The sequence below is a fragment of the Anas acuta genome, chromosome 1 (genome assembly GCF_963932015.1).
Source record: "Anas acuta chromosome 1, bAnaAcu1.1, whole genome shotgun sequence".
NCBI classification, from domain to species: Eukaryota; Metazoa; Chordata; class Aves; order Anseriformes; family Anatidae; genus Anas; species Anas acuta.
This window is the reverse complement of record NC_088979.1, coordinates 7,654,815-7,668,123: the sequence shown is the minus strand read 5'-3', so window position 1 is coordinate 7,668,123 and position 13,309 is coordinate 7,654,815. Positions and strand designations below refer to the sequence as shown.

At 38.9% G+C, this 13,309-nt stretch overlaps 1 protein-coding gene across 20 annotated transcripts in view; it reads left to right on the top strand.

The window, feature by feature from the left end:
* DLG2 (discs large MAGUK scaffold protein 2) overlaps positions 1-13,309 on the top strand; it is a 1,027,768-nt gene that overhangs the window by 151,718 nt on the left and 862,741 nt on the right. For 12 of the 20 annotated variants that reach the window (XR_011090260.1, XR_011090255.1, XM_068660895.1 and 9 more), the window contains one exon: positions 12,071-12,145. The exons of 4 other annotated variants lie outside the window; for them this stretch is intronic. Coding sequence is in view for 14 of the 16 variants with exons in the window: in XM_068660895.1 (XP_068516996.1) it covers positions 12,071-12,145 (75 nt within the window). In the remaining 2 variants the exon portion in view is untranslated. Of the gene's footprint in view, positions 1-44; positions 582-12,070; positions 12,146-13,309 lie in introns of those variants that run through there. 4 more of the 20 variants (XM_068661987.1, XM_068662472.1, XM_068662393.1 and 1 more) reach the window with 4 other exon arrangements.

Here is a 13,309-nt window from a genome sequence, read left to right as displayed (position 1 = left end):
GATAGTTGTGTGTGTTGTGCTTGCTCGGAGTTAGTAGAAAAGAGGAGGGAGAGAGCGAGCGAGAGGGGGGAGAAAAAAAAAGACAGGGAAGGAGAGAGAGAGAGAGATTGAGAGAGAGCGAGAGACTTGGCAAAGGAAATCTTATGGGTATACTGAAACAGCAGATCAGAATTGTGAAACCAGAGCCAGGGCTGAAATGTGATGCTTTTGCTCTTTTGTGCTTGTTGTGGTTCTCATCTTCCCATGTAGAAGGCTGCATACCATTCAACAGAATATTTTGATCGCAGATTGAACAATGCAGCAATCAAGCCTGATAAGCCACCTGGAAGTTTTGCTTGAGACGATTTCTAATGGGTTTTCTGATCCCTCTGAGCATCATGACTGCCTTTAGCATTGTGGAGGAGGACTCGAGTTTCTTATGAGGGCCCCACTTGGAAAAGCAGGCTGTGCAGATTCAAGCCTCCGGTTCTGTTCATGCTGTTCAAAAGCCTTTCCTCACCCTTGCTGATTTGTTTTTATGATTTACATACACTCCTGTGGAGATTTACAGAATGGATTGTCTGTGCATTGTCACGACCAAGGTAGGACTGGAAACATTGCTGTAATGTATACATATTTTTCTGCTATTTTTCTATTCCTGTAATTAAATAGATTGAGCATGTACTGTGTCAGGTTGCAAGATAAAGTGATAAATAAGCTTTGCTTCAATGAGCATTTTCTTCTCTTTTTCTGTAGATTATGCAGTTTGCTTCTGTATCACTTCCTAAATGATATGTAATTTACTTATTTTTACTAGCTAAAAGAAAACGATTCCATATTTTATCTTAGCCTGTGCTTGTGTCTATTAATATCTCTAGCTACTGGAGCACTTTCAGAATACATGGTATCAGGCAGATATTTTCTTTGCTTATCAGCTAATTCTCTAAACTAAAGAATAAAAAAAAATATGAGGGCATTATATGGGTCCTAGCATTTTTAAAGAGGCCAATCAGATGTAGTTTAGATAGTCATGATGTTTCTGATTGGAGAGATGCAAGTTTCTTTTGGCTTATTGTGGCTTTTTGGGGGAAAAACGTAGCTTGCTTTGCATCTCTGGGCCTGCAAAATAAAAATGCCTTGGTCCCAGTTCAGCACACTTATACTGATGTTGGATCTAACCTGGTTATTTGGGAATGGTCCTTCTAAATAATTCCTTCCAAACGTGCATGTAGATAAATTTTTATCCACAAAATTTGTGTCAGGTTAGAGACGGTGGTTAAGGACACTGCCCAAATTAAAGATGTGGGATAGGGATAAGTTGAACAGTTCTTTGAGACATCCTCAAACTTAGCAAAATAACCTAATATTAAATGTGAGGGAGGTGATCAGTGAACTTCCTTTCTCTTGCTTCAGGACAGGCAGATTATCACATGTTTGTAAGCAGATTTGCACATGGTGATAGTATTTATAAGGAACAGTTAATGGGGTAAATAAGGACATTGGGGTTCAGCATGGCTGTTCTCTGTTTTGGATTATTTTTGATGAATTTCACAATTGCCACAAGACTTTCAACATGCCAAGGGTAGTGAGAACAGCTCAAGGTAACATAAATGATAAGGTGAAACAATGTTTAGTACAGCCGTCACTGCTGTTATATTTTTTGCCTGATGTACATGTAAAACAGGGGCCCCTGTTAGTGACACGGAAAAGGGCAGGAGGAGATACCCCAAGAACCCATTGACAGCAGTGAGTGGTGGTGGGTGGACACCACAGAGTACGGTGGACTTGCTGAAACAGATGCGAGCTGTCATTCCCCTCATGACAATGGAGAAACCCAGACGGGGAAAGAACAGGAGGTGAATGAGGCCACAGAAGGAGCATAAGGAGCATATGCTCCTTCTGTGGCCTCATTCACCTCCTGTTCTTTTTTGTTCTTTCTGGGCCTTTCCAGGTCCTTCTGGTTCCTGCAAACCGTGATGGATCTAAGACAGCATCTCCAATCTGTCTTGGAGCAGAGCAGAGGCTCCTGTAAGTGCCCCTTGGTACCAGTGATACCAGTGAAAAGCACTCAGCAGCAATGGTGAAACACCACTGAGAAAAGCCTGGATGCAGACTTGTGTTAAGCATCTGACTTATACTCCTTGACGTTTGTTTTTAATTTAAAATAAGCAAGAAGGTGGAAAAAGAAAGTTGCAATTAACCCTACTTCTGGGTCTCTGGTGATGTGGTGTGGACCCGTAGTTGCAACCATCCTTGGCCTTGAGAGTTTGGCAAGGAGGACTGGGGACAGGACAATGAGTCCTGTTAAGATCTTTTTTTTTTTATTATTATTATTATTTATTTTTACTCTTTTAATAACTGGAGATATGTCTTTATTTGTTTTATGAATTGATTCTGAATGTTTGCAATGAACAATTTCCGAGGGTCTTCTGATCAATAACAAATGTCAGCTCACCATCAACTCACTACCGTTGCTGCTCTGAGCAGGGATCCCAGCTCCAACTGTCCACAGTATTTTTCCTCACAGCTTTTCAGTCTCATGGATTTGCTACTAAATGGCCAAAATGATTCTGAAAGTCAAGTGTATGAGCCTCAAATATTCAACTCCAGATATTCAGTCTTTGCTGCCAACTTTGGTGTTGGAATGAGATAGGATTGTCACTTGTAGGTCACCTGCTATTTGGATGCTTGTGGGAACACCATATTAACATATATAAATGATCTGAATAATGGCAAATATCTCATTTCAGAACACTTTCATATTACAAAGGCTTGAAGCCAAAGAAATTACAGTTGATTTCCTCATCTTGCTTTGGTGCCATATTTAAATAGCTGCACCAGTGACATTATATTATATTGATCCATAATCTGCTTTTACTTGCTTTATTGTGCATTAGAGTAACCCTATTTCCATTAAGCCTACAAAATTTGTATAGCATCAGTTTATACAAGTTTTCAGAAGTATAATGACAGAAGATTTTTTTTGTTTGTTTTTCAGACTATTTTAAATTTATTTTAAAATTTACTTCAATAAATATGAGTTCTACAGAACAGCAGTCTGACTATTTTTGGCCTCAGATCTGTTAATTTTCCTTATTTAAATACCCATTTGTCTGATTTGTGCAAATACTTGCCATTCTCATTCTTGGAAAAGTGGATCTTAATGTCAAGAGGGAGTAAATACATCAGTTTTATTCTTCACGTTATAAATAATAAAAAGGCAGTAAAAGATGAATGCTATTTAAACTGCAAAAGATGAACACTGTTTAAAAAGTTGACATTTGTAACACGTGGTCATTAAATTTACACTGGAATTTGCAGTATTTCCAGCCTATAGAAAATGACATAAATGTTGTGGTGGGGTGAACATGCCCTTGTAGATCACACACAAGGGATTCAAAGATCCTGTTTTGAACTCTATAGATGCCATCTAATAAGATTAATTTCTGATGTACCTCCCCAAACCTTAAATCCTCCTGACATGATTTTTTTCAGCCAAAATGTAGGCTATGATTAAGAAAGATATAAGATATTAATTTGTACAGATTCTTTCTCTCCATTTTGATTTCATGTTTCCATGCATTTCTGCACCCAGGACTTTGGAAATGCTGACTCAGTCAAAGAGAATTTATGGGCTTCTAGTTTGTTTTAATTTATCATATTCCCAATGTAGATTCTTTCTTTTCCTGTTGCATAATGCACATTATTTTGTGGCAGTAGTTTATCATTTGCAGGAATTCAGTATAAATAAAAGTTCAGGTCAAGACTCCATCCCTGTCACCAGGAGGTTTTGGAAAGGAAGAACATTCCCACTGTGCTGCCCAACAGTCAGAGGCAACATGCTGTCCCTTCCCCTGGCTATCAGTTCTCTCATCCTTTAGTCCTTTGCAGTGTTATGAGTACAGCAGTAGCTGCAGTTGGTGAAAAATAGAATAGGTAGTTCTGTGTTGCCAGACAAGCTTCTCTGTAATACAGATTGTTTTGCTGAATCCCCCAGCTCTTGTTGTCAGGTGACTTAGAAAAGATGATCAGCTTTCAGTGACAAAAAAAAAAAAAAAATATATATCTTTCTGGCCCTCATTTTTCCAAAGGAGATCTCAAAGATGGAAAGTCTAAAGGTTTAAAAATCAGAAAGCAAATGAAGAGAAATCAAAATGTATTTTTATTTTTTAAACCTCATGGATCAGGTGTCAGGTTCAGGGTTTTTGATACTTGCAACTGGCAATCACAGCACCATAAAAAAATAGAATTAAATAATACCACAAGTTGTCATTCAGTCCTTTGTCACTAAAACCTTTGTAGATAAAAACCTCATATGTCAGAGATTTTAAAATTTCCCGGGCAAACTAGATTTGATTAAAACTCCAGATTTTAGTACCTGAATGTTTCTGTGTGTTGAGAAGAGCTTGCAAAGATGAAACCAGTGTACACTAATGACTCATGACTAGATACCAAATAAAATAGCCCCAATTTATTCAGAAAACCCAAGCCACTTTTTTGTTGCCTAACTCCTGAATTGTACCCCCTGGCTTGTACACCAGGGAACTGGTTGCCTTCGGACCAAGCCTGAATACCTAATTTGACCTTGTTGGTTTTGTTAGCTACAAAAATTAATTTAATTCTGAAAAAATATTCTTCTGAGATTCTTGTTGCCAGCTTCCATGTAACTCCGTGGAGGTTTAAATTGCATTATGCAATTGACAGGTTCCATATTTTATTCAAGTGTGGCTGGCTTCTGTGGGACCAGAAAACTTAATGAAAAAGTGATTATTCATGTGAGTGGAAAAAAATGTATTTATTTACAGTTAATGAAAGACAGTACATTGCATTAATTAAGAAGATTTTTTCATCTTTTTTTTTTTTTTTAATTGTTTTAGTCTACAATATTTTCCTCTTCATGGCTGTCCTCCAAGCACCTTTTTTAAGAATTTAATTCAAGCATTTAAAAGAATGAAATAAGGATGGACGGTGAAAAAATATGTTTTGTGATGGCCCTAGGAAGGAGGGTCATGCGGTTATGTTGCTAAGCCATACCAAGGATGAACATATTCAATTCTGACTGGCAATGTTGCCAGGAGCCAGCAACATCTGTCTATTCTATTTTCTTCTGCTCATCTGGCAATATATTTAGAACCAGGGAGACCAATGTGTGCACTTAAGGCAAAACTGACAGATGTGTGAGCAGAAGTCTCAATACGAGCAATGGTCACGGAGAATAAGCCACTACTCTGAAGTATGGGATCAATGTAGTAGCACAAACCTAGTGTATGAGTCTTCTGTAGGTCCCTTCTGCTCCACACATTCATCACTCCGCTTGGCAGCATGAAACTAGCAGTAAAACAGAGAAAGGCTGTAAAACATGTATCTTATCATTTTGTTAGTACTAGCTTTCCCTTCCCTGTAGTCCCAACATAAAAGACAAGGCAAAATTGAGAACTCATCCTGCTCAACAGCAACACTGTAAATCTGACTGAGGAGTTGCTGTGGCTGGGCTTCTTGATTTTGAAACTGCCAGTCTGCATTCAGCATATCATTTAAAATCCTTGTTGATAGCATTCCATGCTTGGAAAAAGATAGATTTTGTGTACCAGTAGGACACTGTGGATTCCCTAAGTAAGGGGGAAACTCTTGTTCAGAATTTAGCCAACACTATCCACTCCCAGTGCCAAACCAGTAGAATTAAGGGGTGTTTTTAGAACTTGGCTGAAGGATGGAACAACATGGAGGTGGTACCGCAGGAGGGACCTCGCTGTTCCATGATCTCTAATTTAGAGCAGCAAAACCAGTCCCAAGATGCTCTCAGAAGGCCAGAATGGTAAATCAGATCAGATCATCTGCTGGAGGTGGAGTGCTGGTTCACACGTTACGTGCCAGCTGTTGGTCTCACTTTGCAGAGGTGAGTCAATACTGAGGTTAAGTTGGATTATTGATTATGGTGGCATAAAGTTAATGCAAATAGAATATTTATTTATGCCAAAGTGCTTTTGAAACAGGTTTCTCTGAAGAAAAGAGGCCTTCTTCCCTCTCCCACTGCTCCCTCCCCGTTACGTTATGTTATCTAAACTGTATGTAGGGTTTAAAAAAGGTATATACTTAGTGAGGCTCAGCTTTTTCTATAGGACTTTCTAAGGGATCAGTTGTGTGTGTCTGAGAGGCTGTTTGTAGAGTCAGTCCCCAAATTAGGAAATGATAAAGCAAAGTATAAATACTCAGCTTGAAACAGTGCCTCAGGTGTTGTTATAACCTTACCAAAACCAGCAGAGCTGTAGAGTGCTGCATTACATGAGGATCTGATTTAAATTTAGCTGGATATGAAACAAAAAAATACCACATTTCTATGTGCCCGCATATTGTTAATAGTGCTAAATAGATCTGGGCAACATTTGTTGTTTTTTCATTGCAAGACTTCAGGCTTTGAATCATTGCAGTTCCAAACCATAAATTGGGTAGCTAAGTTTTTTATGCTGAATTTCCAGGCTCTAACAAATCAGACACAAAAGATACATAATGATTTTCCCCCCAGAGATTCACATTTAGCTAAAATCAAAATCTTTTTTTTTTTTTTTTCTATAGTCATTATTAGGTACTGATGAGCACTTCAAACTGTGGTGTTTTCCTGCCAGACCTTAAAAGTGTGATAGTGCTGAATCCATGCAATTTACATGTCATTTAGTAAACTACACTCTTAAGTGGTGCTTGAGGACAGCTTTGATGACTGTGGGTTGGCTGCTGGTTAAACTGCACAGACTTAGAAGAGCAGGAAGACCCTTTTCATTGATTACCATTTATCTTAGCTGGAGAATATACTTGTACATGTCTGACAGATGGGAAGTGTAACTGAGTATTTATTTAAAATCTTTATTTACCAATGGTAAATTTTGGAACAATTACTGTAAGCCGCTAGCTTTTGGATTTCAAACATTATGAATGTAAACTGATGAGACACGTGTTGTCTTTTCTAGAAAAAAAAATCATTTTTTTAGGGGGGAGTCTCAAGAAAATTACACAGAACAAACCAATGTGCATTGCATATGCAATGTCTTGTAATTATATCTTGTCAAAAGCTCAACTTTTTTCTCCTTTATTCTTTAGAAATATGGTAATTGTCCCTTTTCCCTTGTAGTTAATTATAAATTTCAGTAAGAATTAAGTCTGTTAAATCTCTTCTTCTCCCTCTTCCCCCTCCCTTGGTCTCTATGGTAGCAGCAGGAATAGAAGGGAATTACTTTGATCTTCATTTCTGAATGACATTTCGTTTCTTCTGAGCATTGACCTTGTTTAGTGCAACTGAAATTTTCAATAGATTTCATTAGATTATAATTTGCTGATCTCAGAGAGATGTCTTTATTGAGATTGGTTTTAACTATGAAAGAAGAAGGGTGATTTGTTTCATAAATCTATGAACAGCTCTATAAACGGAGAAAAGAAAATGTTCAACTAACTGCTCAGGCAGATATGGTTAGGGCTTAATATTACTGCACAGCAGCAGAGAGCTGCAAACGTAAGGAAAGGTAGAAGATACTGAGCAAGACAAAGAAAATTAGAAAGCCTGATCCTTCCTCAATTAATGATAACATTTCCTAATGATAGCAGAGCTATATATCCTTAGCCAGCCCCTTCTCTAATATTCTGAGGGCCTGGCTGAAGGTGGGAAGATAATTTCCTAGTGCTGAGGTGAGCTGCATTTTTAAGCGTTTCAGATAGCTGGAGCTGACCAAATGGATTCTTTGCAATGTCCAGGAGACCATTAAAAGCAGAAAAGATGGGTCTCCTGGCATGCATCTGCAACATAAACAGGTATTTCTTCTGTGTTTTAATCTGTTTGCTACTACCATGCAAATTTCCTTCTGTCTCCCTTCACCTAATGTGAGACTTCTGAAAAATGAGAGGATGTGTGCAGTCAAGGAGAAGAAAATGGTTATTTATGAGTGAATCATTAGGTCAGGGGTATTGCCTAGTATATGATTATATTTTACCCAATCTGAGACCTCTAGCTGAGTTCTACAGTTTTCATTTCCCTGGAGAATCATCTGCATCAGAGAAGGCAATTTGTCAGGCTGTGTAGGAGTAGATAAATATCTTCCACTGAGTTTGACTTCAGCCAACTCTTTTGTTACTGGAGACCTCACTCAAGGACTTGTATGTAATTTGCAAATCATATTCTTGGATGTTCTAGTGGATACAAAGGAAATCTCACCTGTGATCAGATGACTCTGATCACCAATATCTTCTCTGAGGTAGAGTTTGAAGTCAGATCTTAAAGAGTGTTGCAGTTCAGAAAGCCCTGAAAAAACCTTGACAAGATAAAATATTCCTAAATATCCTCTCTGTCTTTTGTCGCATCTTTCAGCTGACCTAAGACCTGTCTCCAAATGTGTCTCTGGCCACAATCATGTTAGGCAATATTTGGCCTTCAAAATTTGGTATTGATGGTACATGTAATCTCTCCCTGCTTGTGGGACAGTGACAATGATCTATCTATACATGCTCTTTTTGTCCCCCATACTCTCCCAGAAACTGCTACAGTTGATCCATGTAACATCCACATCCTTGAAACCTTCCCCAGAGCTTGCTAACGTGCAAATGCATCTCTGTCACCAGCAACCTCTGCAGTGCAGTGCCACAAAACTCTCACCTTTATCCCTTTTCGATTCAATATTTCCATGCAGAAAAGTCAGAGGGACTTTTCCAGGCAGTAACACTACTGTTCTGCATTATATCAATGTATACACAAGATACATCATACTGATGTTTCTAAGCAGTGCTAATAGTAGTCAGTTATTTCAACACTTGGCTGAGATAAGCATGTAAGAAAGAAGTTTGCTTAAGGCCGCATGCTAGGAAGGTAAATGTTTGGCTCAAAGACTTTGAAGGTCTTGAAGCCTTGGTTTTGGCTTCTGAATTTGATACTTTCTCTGTGTTACCTATGTGGTCTGAATTTCTGGATGCTTGATAAACCTGTCGTTTGGGGAATTACATGTAACAGTGCCTCTAGAGAAGGGATTGCACTAGCTGAATGGGGGTTAACATCTCTGTCTGGCTTTGGTCATCACTTCGTTGCTTCCTGACTGTTTTATTGCTATGCAATTTATCAAGGATTTAGAGCATCAACCCAGGAAAAGGAAGAAAAAAAAAAAAGTGACTGATGCAGAATTCAGCAATGAGAATGGATTTATCTTTTTGTGTCCCCAAGTCTCTTTATACAAAAATTAAACAAGCTGAAGATCTTACTGCATATTTTGAAAGCTCTGATTGCATGGAACTGTGATAAAGCCTATGCCTGGATAACTCTGTCTGTCACTATGACAGAGTTGTCTCAAGGGTGAAGTAGTGCAGGAGGCCAAGTATCCTCAAAGAAAAGGAGTAAAAGAAGAGTCTGGAAATCACTCATTTGTAAGCTATGGAGAAGCAGTGTCTGTTTCCATTTCAGATGGAGAACTCTTTTATTGGAACATATTTTCCACAATAGCAAAGCAAGACACATTTCTTTTGCATAAAAATATTAGTAAACATGAAAAGCATACTACTGTACTCTGAAGATTGGCGGAAAAAGATGATTTCCAATGATGGATTTTCACCTCTTTTTTGATTTTTAACTTTCCGATGTAATGGTGGACCAGGGTTTATAGTCCTTACTACACTATAGTCCTTGCTATACTGTTATAGTCCTCACTAAATTCCTAAACTGGTGAAAATATTATCAATAATAATCGAATGGAGTTAGTCCCTTTTGCAGCCTGCAAATATTTCCCAGTGTATTTATTCCCACACTTACATGTATTACCTGTGCTTGCAGAATACCTTATGTAGTGTTGACCTTTTGGGTAAATTGTTCCTTAGCTGGTGCAACATGTTGGAGTTTGTGGCTGATTAAAAAAAAAAAAAAAAAAAAAGGTAAAATTGAACATTTTTATGCAGTTCAGCATTATTAGCATCTTATATTCAACCTTATTTCTTGTTTAAACTGGGTGAGGGTGGAAGATACAAAAAGTATGAAAAGCATTGTTTTTAAACAAAATCCAAAAAGTATTGACCATTCAAATAGGAAATCAGCAGTAATTTAAAAAAGATGAAAAAATAAAATTTTGGAGGGGATAAATGCTCTGTCCTAGCCCTTGAGCTACACGCATTTCTCAGACAATTCCAGTGCAATGTCACGTTATAAGGACAATAATTCAAATATCCAGCTCTGAAGGGCCAAGTCCTGCAGTCACCCTGCAGCCCAGCCGCATGCTCAGCGGCTCCCAGTTTTCCAGCCTTATGCTGGAAAACTGGGAGCTGCTGCCTTCAAGCAATTCTCATTACCTCTGTCCCTCTGGCCTTTGAATATGAAGCACATGTCTTGTGATTTGGGGTCTTGGGACAATTTCGGAGTGAATCTCAAAGTCAGGAATTTACAGAGTGTTGCTCCCCCCTGCTGTGAGGTCTGGGCCTTTTATTTTGCAGATATGTCCTCTTTAAGAATGTGAAGAGTCTTTTTAAGGAGTTTCCTGGCAATCATTTTATATACCTGGTTACCAGAGTTTGTAAGATGAGACTTTTCAATCAGAAAAATGTTTCCTGTCCAAAGAAAATTATTAATTTTCTTACCTTTATCTTGGCCTGGATTAGACTGAAGACTTTTCAGTTGTTAAAAAAAGAAAGAAAAATAATTCACAATAATTTATGCAGCCTTTTGATCAAAATTTATTAATAGTTTTATTATTTCAATAGGATTACTTAGTTTGCTGTAGCATTCATCCCTTCATTACAGGAGATAACACCCACCCACAGGATAATGCTGCCATGATACCATTGACTTTTTCAAATCCTTTTAAACAAGACTTTCTAAACTTCCATCTAAAAGTACAATGCTTCTTGCTTACTAGCTATGCCTTTTTGCATATTCCTAAAGTTGTCTAAGTGCAAATACAAAAGTTTTTAAGGTTTGGGGAATACAAAGCTGAAACTGATATGCACAGTTTTTGCAATGCTTTACAAATGTTCACTTTTTAGAGATAAAGAAGAAAGCACTACTAGGCTTGGCTAGTTAATGTTCTCAAATCAGGCTCATAATTGAAAATAGGGTGAAGTCTCATCACTCCTGTGTGCAGAGGTTGCTCTCCTTTGCTCTCAGCATGAGGAAAAGAAAGGTGTATTGTAATTGTTTGCAATATACCTGTCTTAAAGAAAAATAAAAAAGAAGTGATTTTTTTTTTCCTTCTTGTTATGTCCAACTTCAGGAACACACATAATTAGAGGAGTCCTCCAATTCAAGCAGCTAAATAATAGTTTGACTCTTATGTGAAATGCTGAGAGTAATGGTGGCAGACACTAGAATTTATTCTGAACTTTTCTTCAGGGACTCTGACCCAATCTGCTGTGCAATTTGTTCTGATGGGCTCCAAACCTTTGCGAAAATGTAATTGAATCACTGCAAATGCAAGGGAAATTACAGGAAGATCAGCCTGGAGGCCTGATGGTAGCATCTTGCACTGCCATGTGGAACATTAGACTTCAAATTAACCCCTCACTCTTTTGGTTCTGCTAAGTTTCAGGGAACTGCAGGAGTCTTGCACTTTTTTCCTCCTCTTTGTCCTCCGGGGGTCAATCTGGGGAACAGTCAGTGTGTTCTGCAAGCAAAGTAACACACACCCTAAGAATTTGGGACAGATTTTCTCCTGCTGCAAAATAGCTCTGGGGTTGTTCAGGCTGCAGCTATCACTGCTTCAAAAGATGCATGATGCAAAAATGCAGCCTGTCATGAAATGGGGGGAAAAAAAGCTGATTTTTACCTGCTGCATAAAGCTCTGCTGTTGTTCCCTGAATCCTCCAGTGCGGAGGAAAGCCAGATGGCAGGTGCTTGGGGTTCAGAGTGGATGAAGGTTGCATTCACCCACACAACCGTGAAGTTCAAGGCAAAATTAATGGGTCAACCCCAAGGCCTTTTGTGATCCAGTGAGCTGCAGATCTTATATAATGGTGGAAAAATGACTTTGTGAGGTCTAATGGGCACTGGCAAACTCCTAGATGCTCCATCTGGAATGGAACCCATCGTGCCTGTTGCAGCACGTACTGTGTTGTGCATAATGCCATTTTCACTTATTTGCAGCAGAGCCATGGCAGATGCCCATCCCACAAATGCTCAGTCGAAACACCTGCCTGGATACCCATTCAGCACTCTACCGTAAGTTTGAGCCTTTTAATCCAAAGCTTTGAGAGACTGAATGGTAAGTCTCTGTGTTTGGAGCAGCCCTGTCAGGTAAAATTTCAATCCTAAGTGCATTTGAGAAAGAACAGAAATGGGTCCTGATGCCAGACCAAACTCCTTGGGAAGCCTGAGCTGTTGAAATGTTGGGTATGGGCTTAGCGGGGCTTCTTCAAAAGTTCATGCTCTTTGGAAATTTAATTAGTTCCATGTGGAGCAACGGGGAAGGCGTGGTATGGTTGGTGACGGTGTCCAGCTCAGAGGGAGTGTGGAGTTACTGCTGATTGCTCCAACTGTGCTCCAGCTGCGTGTGATGACTAGCTGCCTGCTAGTTTTGCCCTGTCGTGGACACAGTTTTGTGGGAATTCATTCATAAGCTCCTGCAGGGTCTGCCAGAAACAACTGATGTTTAAAGCACCAGCCTGTCCCCAGGCTCAGGTGGTGACACAAGGAGATGCAGCTTTTCTTTTCCACATTCTCATGAAAGAAAGAAAGACTGGCAATTCTAAGTGCTTCTGGACTAGTAAGTGGGAAAGTTAACCCTATGTAGGTAACTTTGGGGGTGGTGGGCAGCGAGTAAAATTTAGTCTGCTGGATTTGTAGGAGATGACCTTTGTAAATGCTTTCTGCCTTCTGCCAATTAGATGACTTCAGTGAGATTTGTTTTTAACCATCAAGGACATGGTAATACTTGAAGAGAAAAAAAAGAAACTGCGGTCAAGCTGACACTGCATTGATTTATATCTTGTCTGAATATGCATAGTAGATAGAGCCAAATCCTTGGATGCTGGAAGTTAGAGTAGAGGGCTGTCTAATAGAGCTATGATGATTTATCTCAGCTGAGGGGTTGGCAGGAGTTAGCTGACATTTTCTTTGGCTCTGGACCACAGCATGATGTTGGTTCTCAGCTATCAACTTATCACCTTTTATGAGTAGATAAGCGAGAAACAAATTCCAGTTTTTGCTCTCCCTCAGTCTCTACCTAATCTTGCAAGTCATTGCAAACCCCATGTTTTTGGTTGTACTTATGTTATGTTAAAAATAATGGTATCACTGTTGATCTGTATATGAAAATAGACTCACTTAAATGTATTGATTGAATCGTTGAGCTAAATAGACTTTTACTGAGGATCCAGGGCAGTG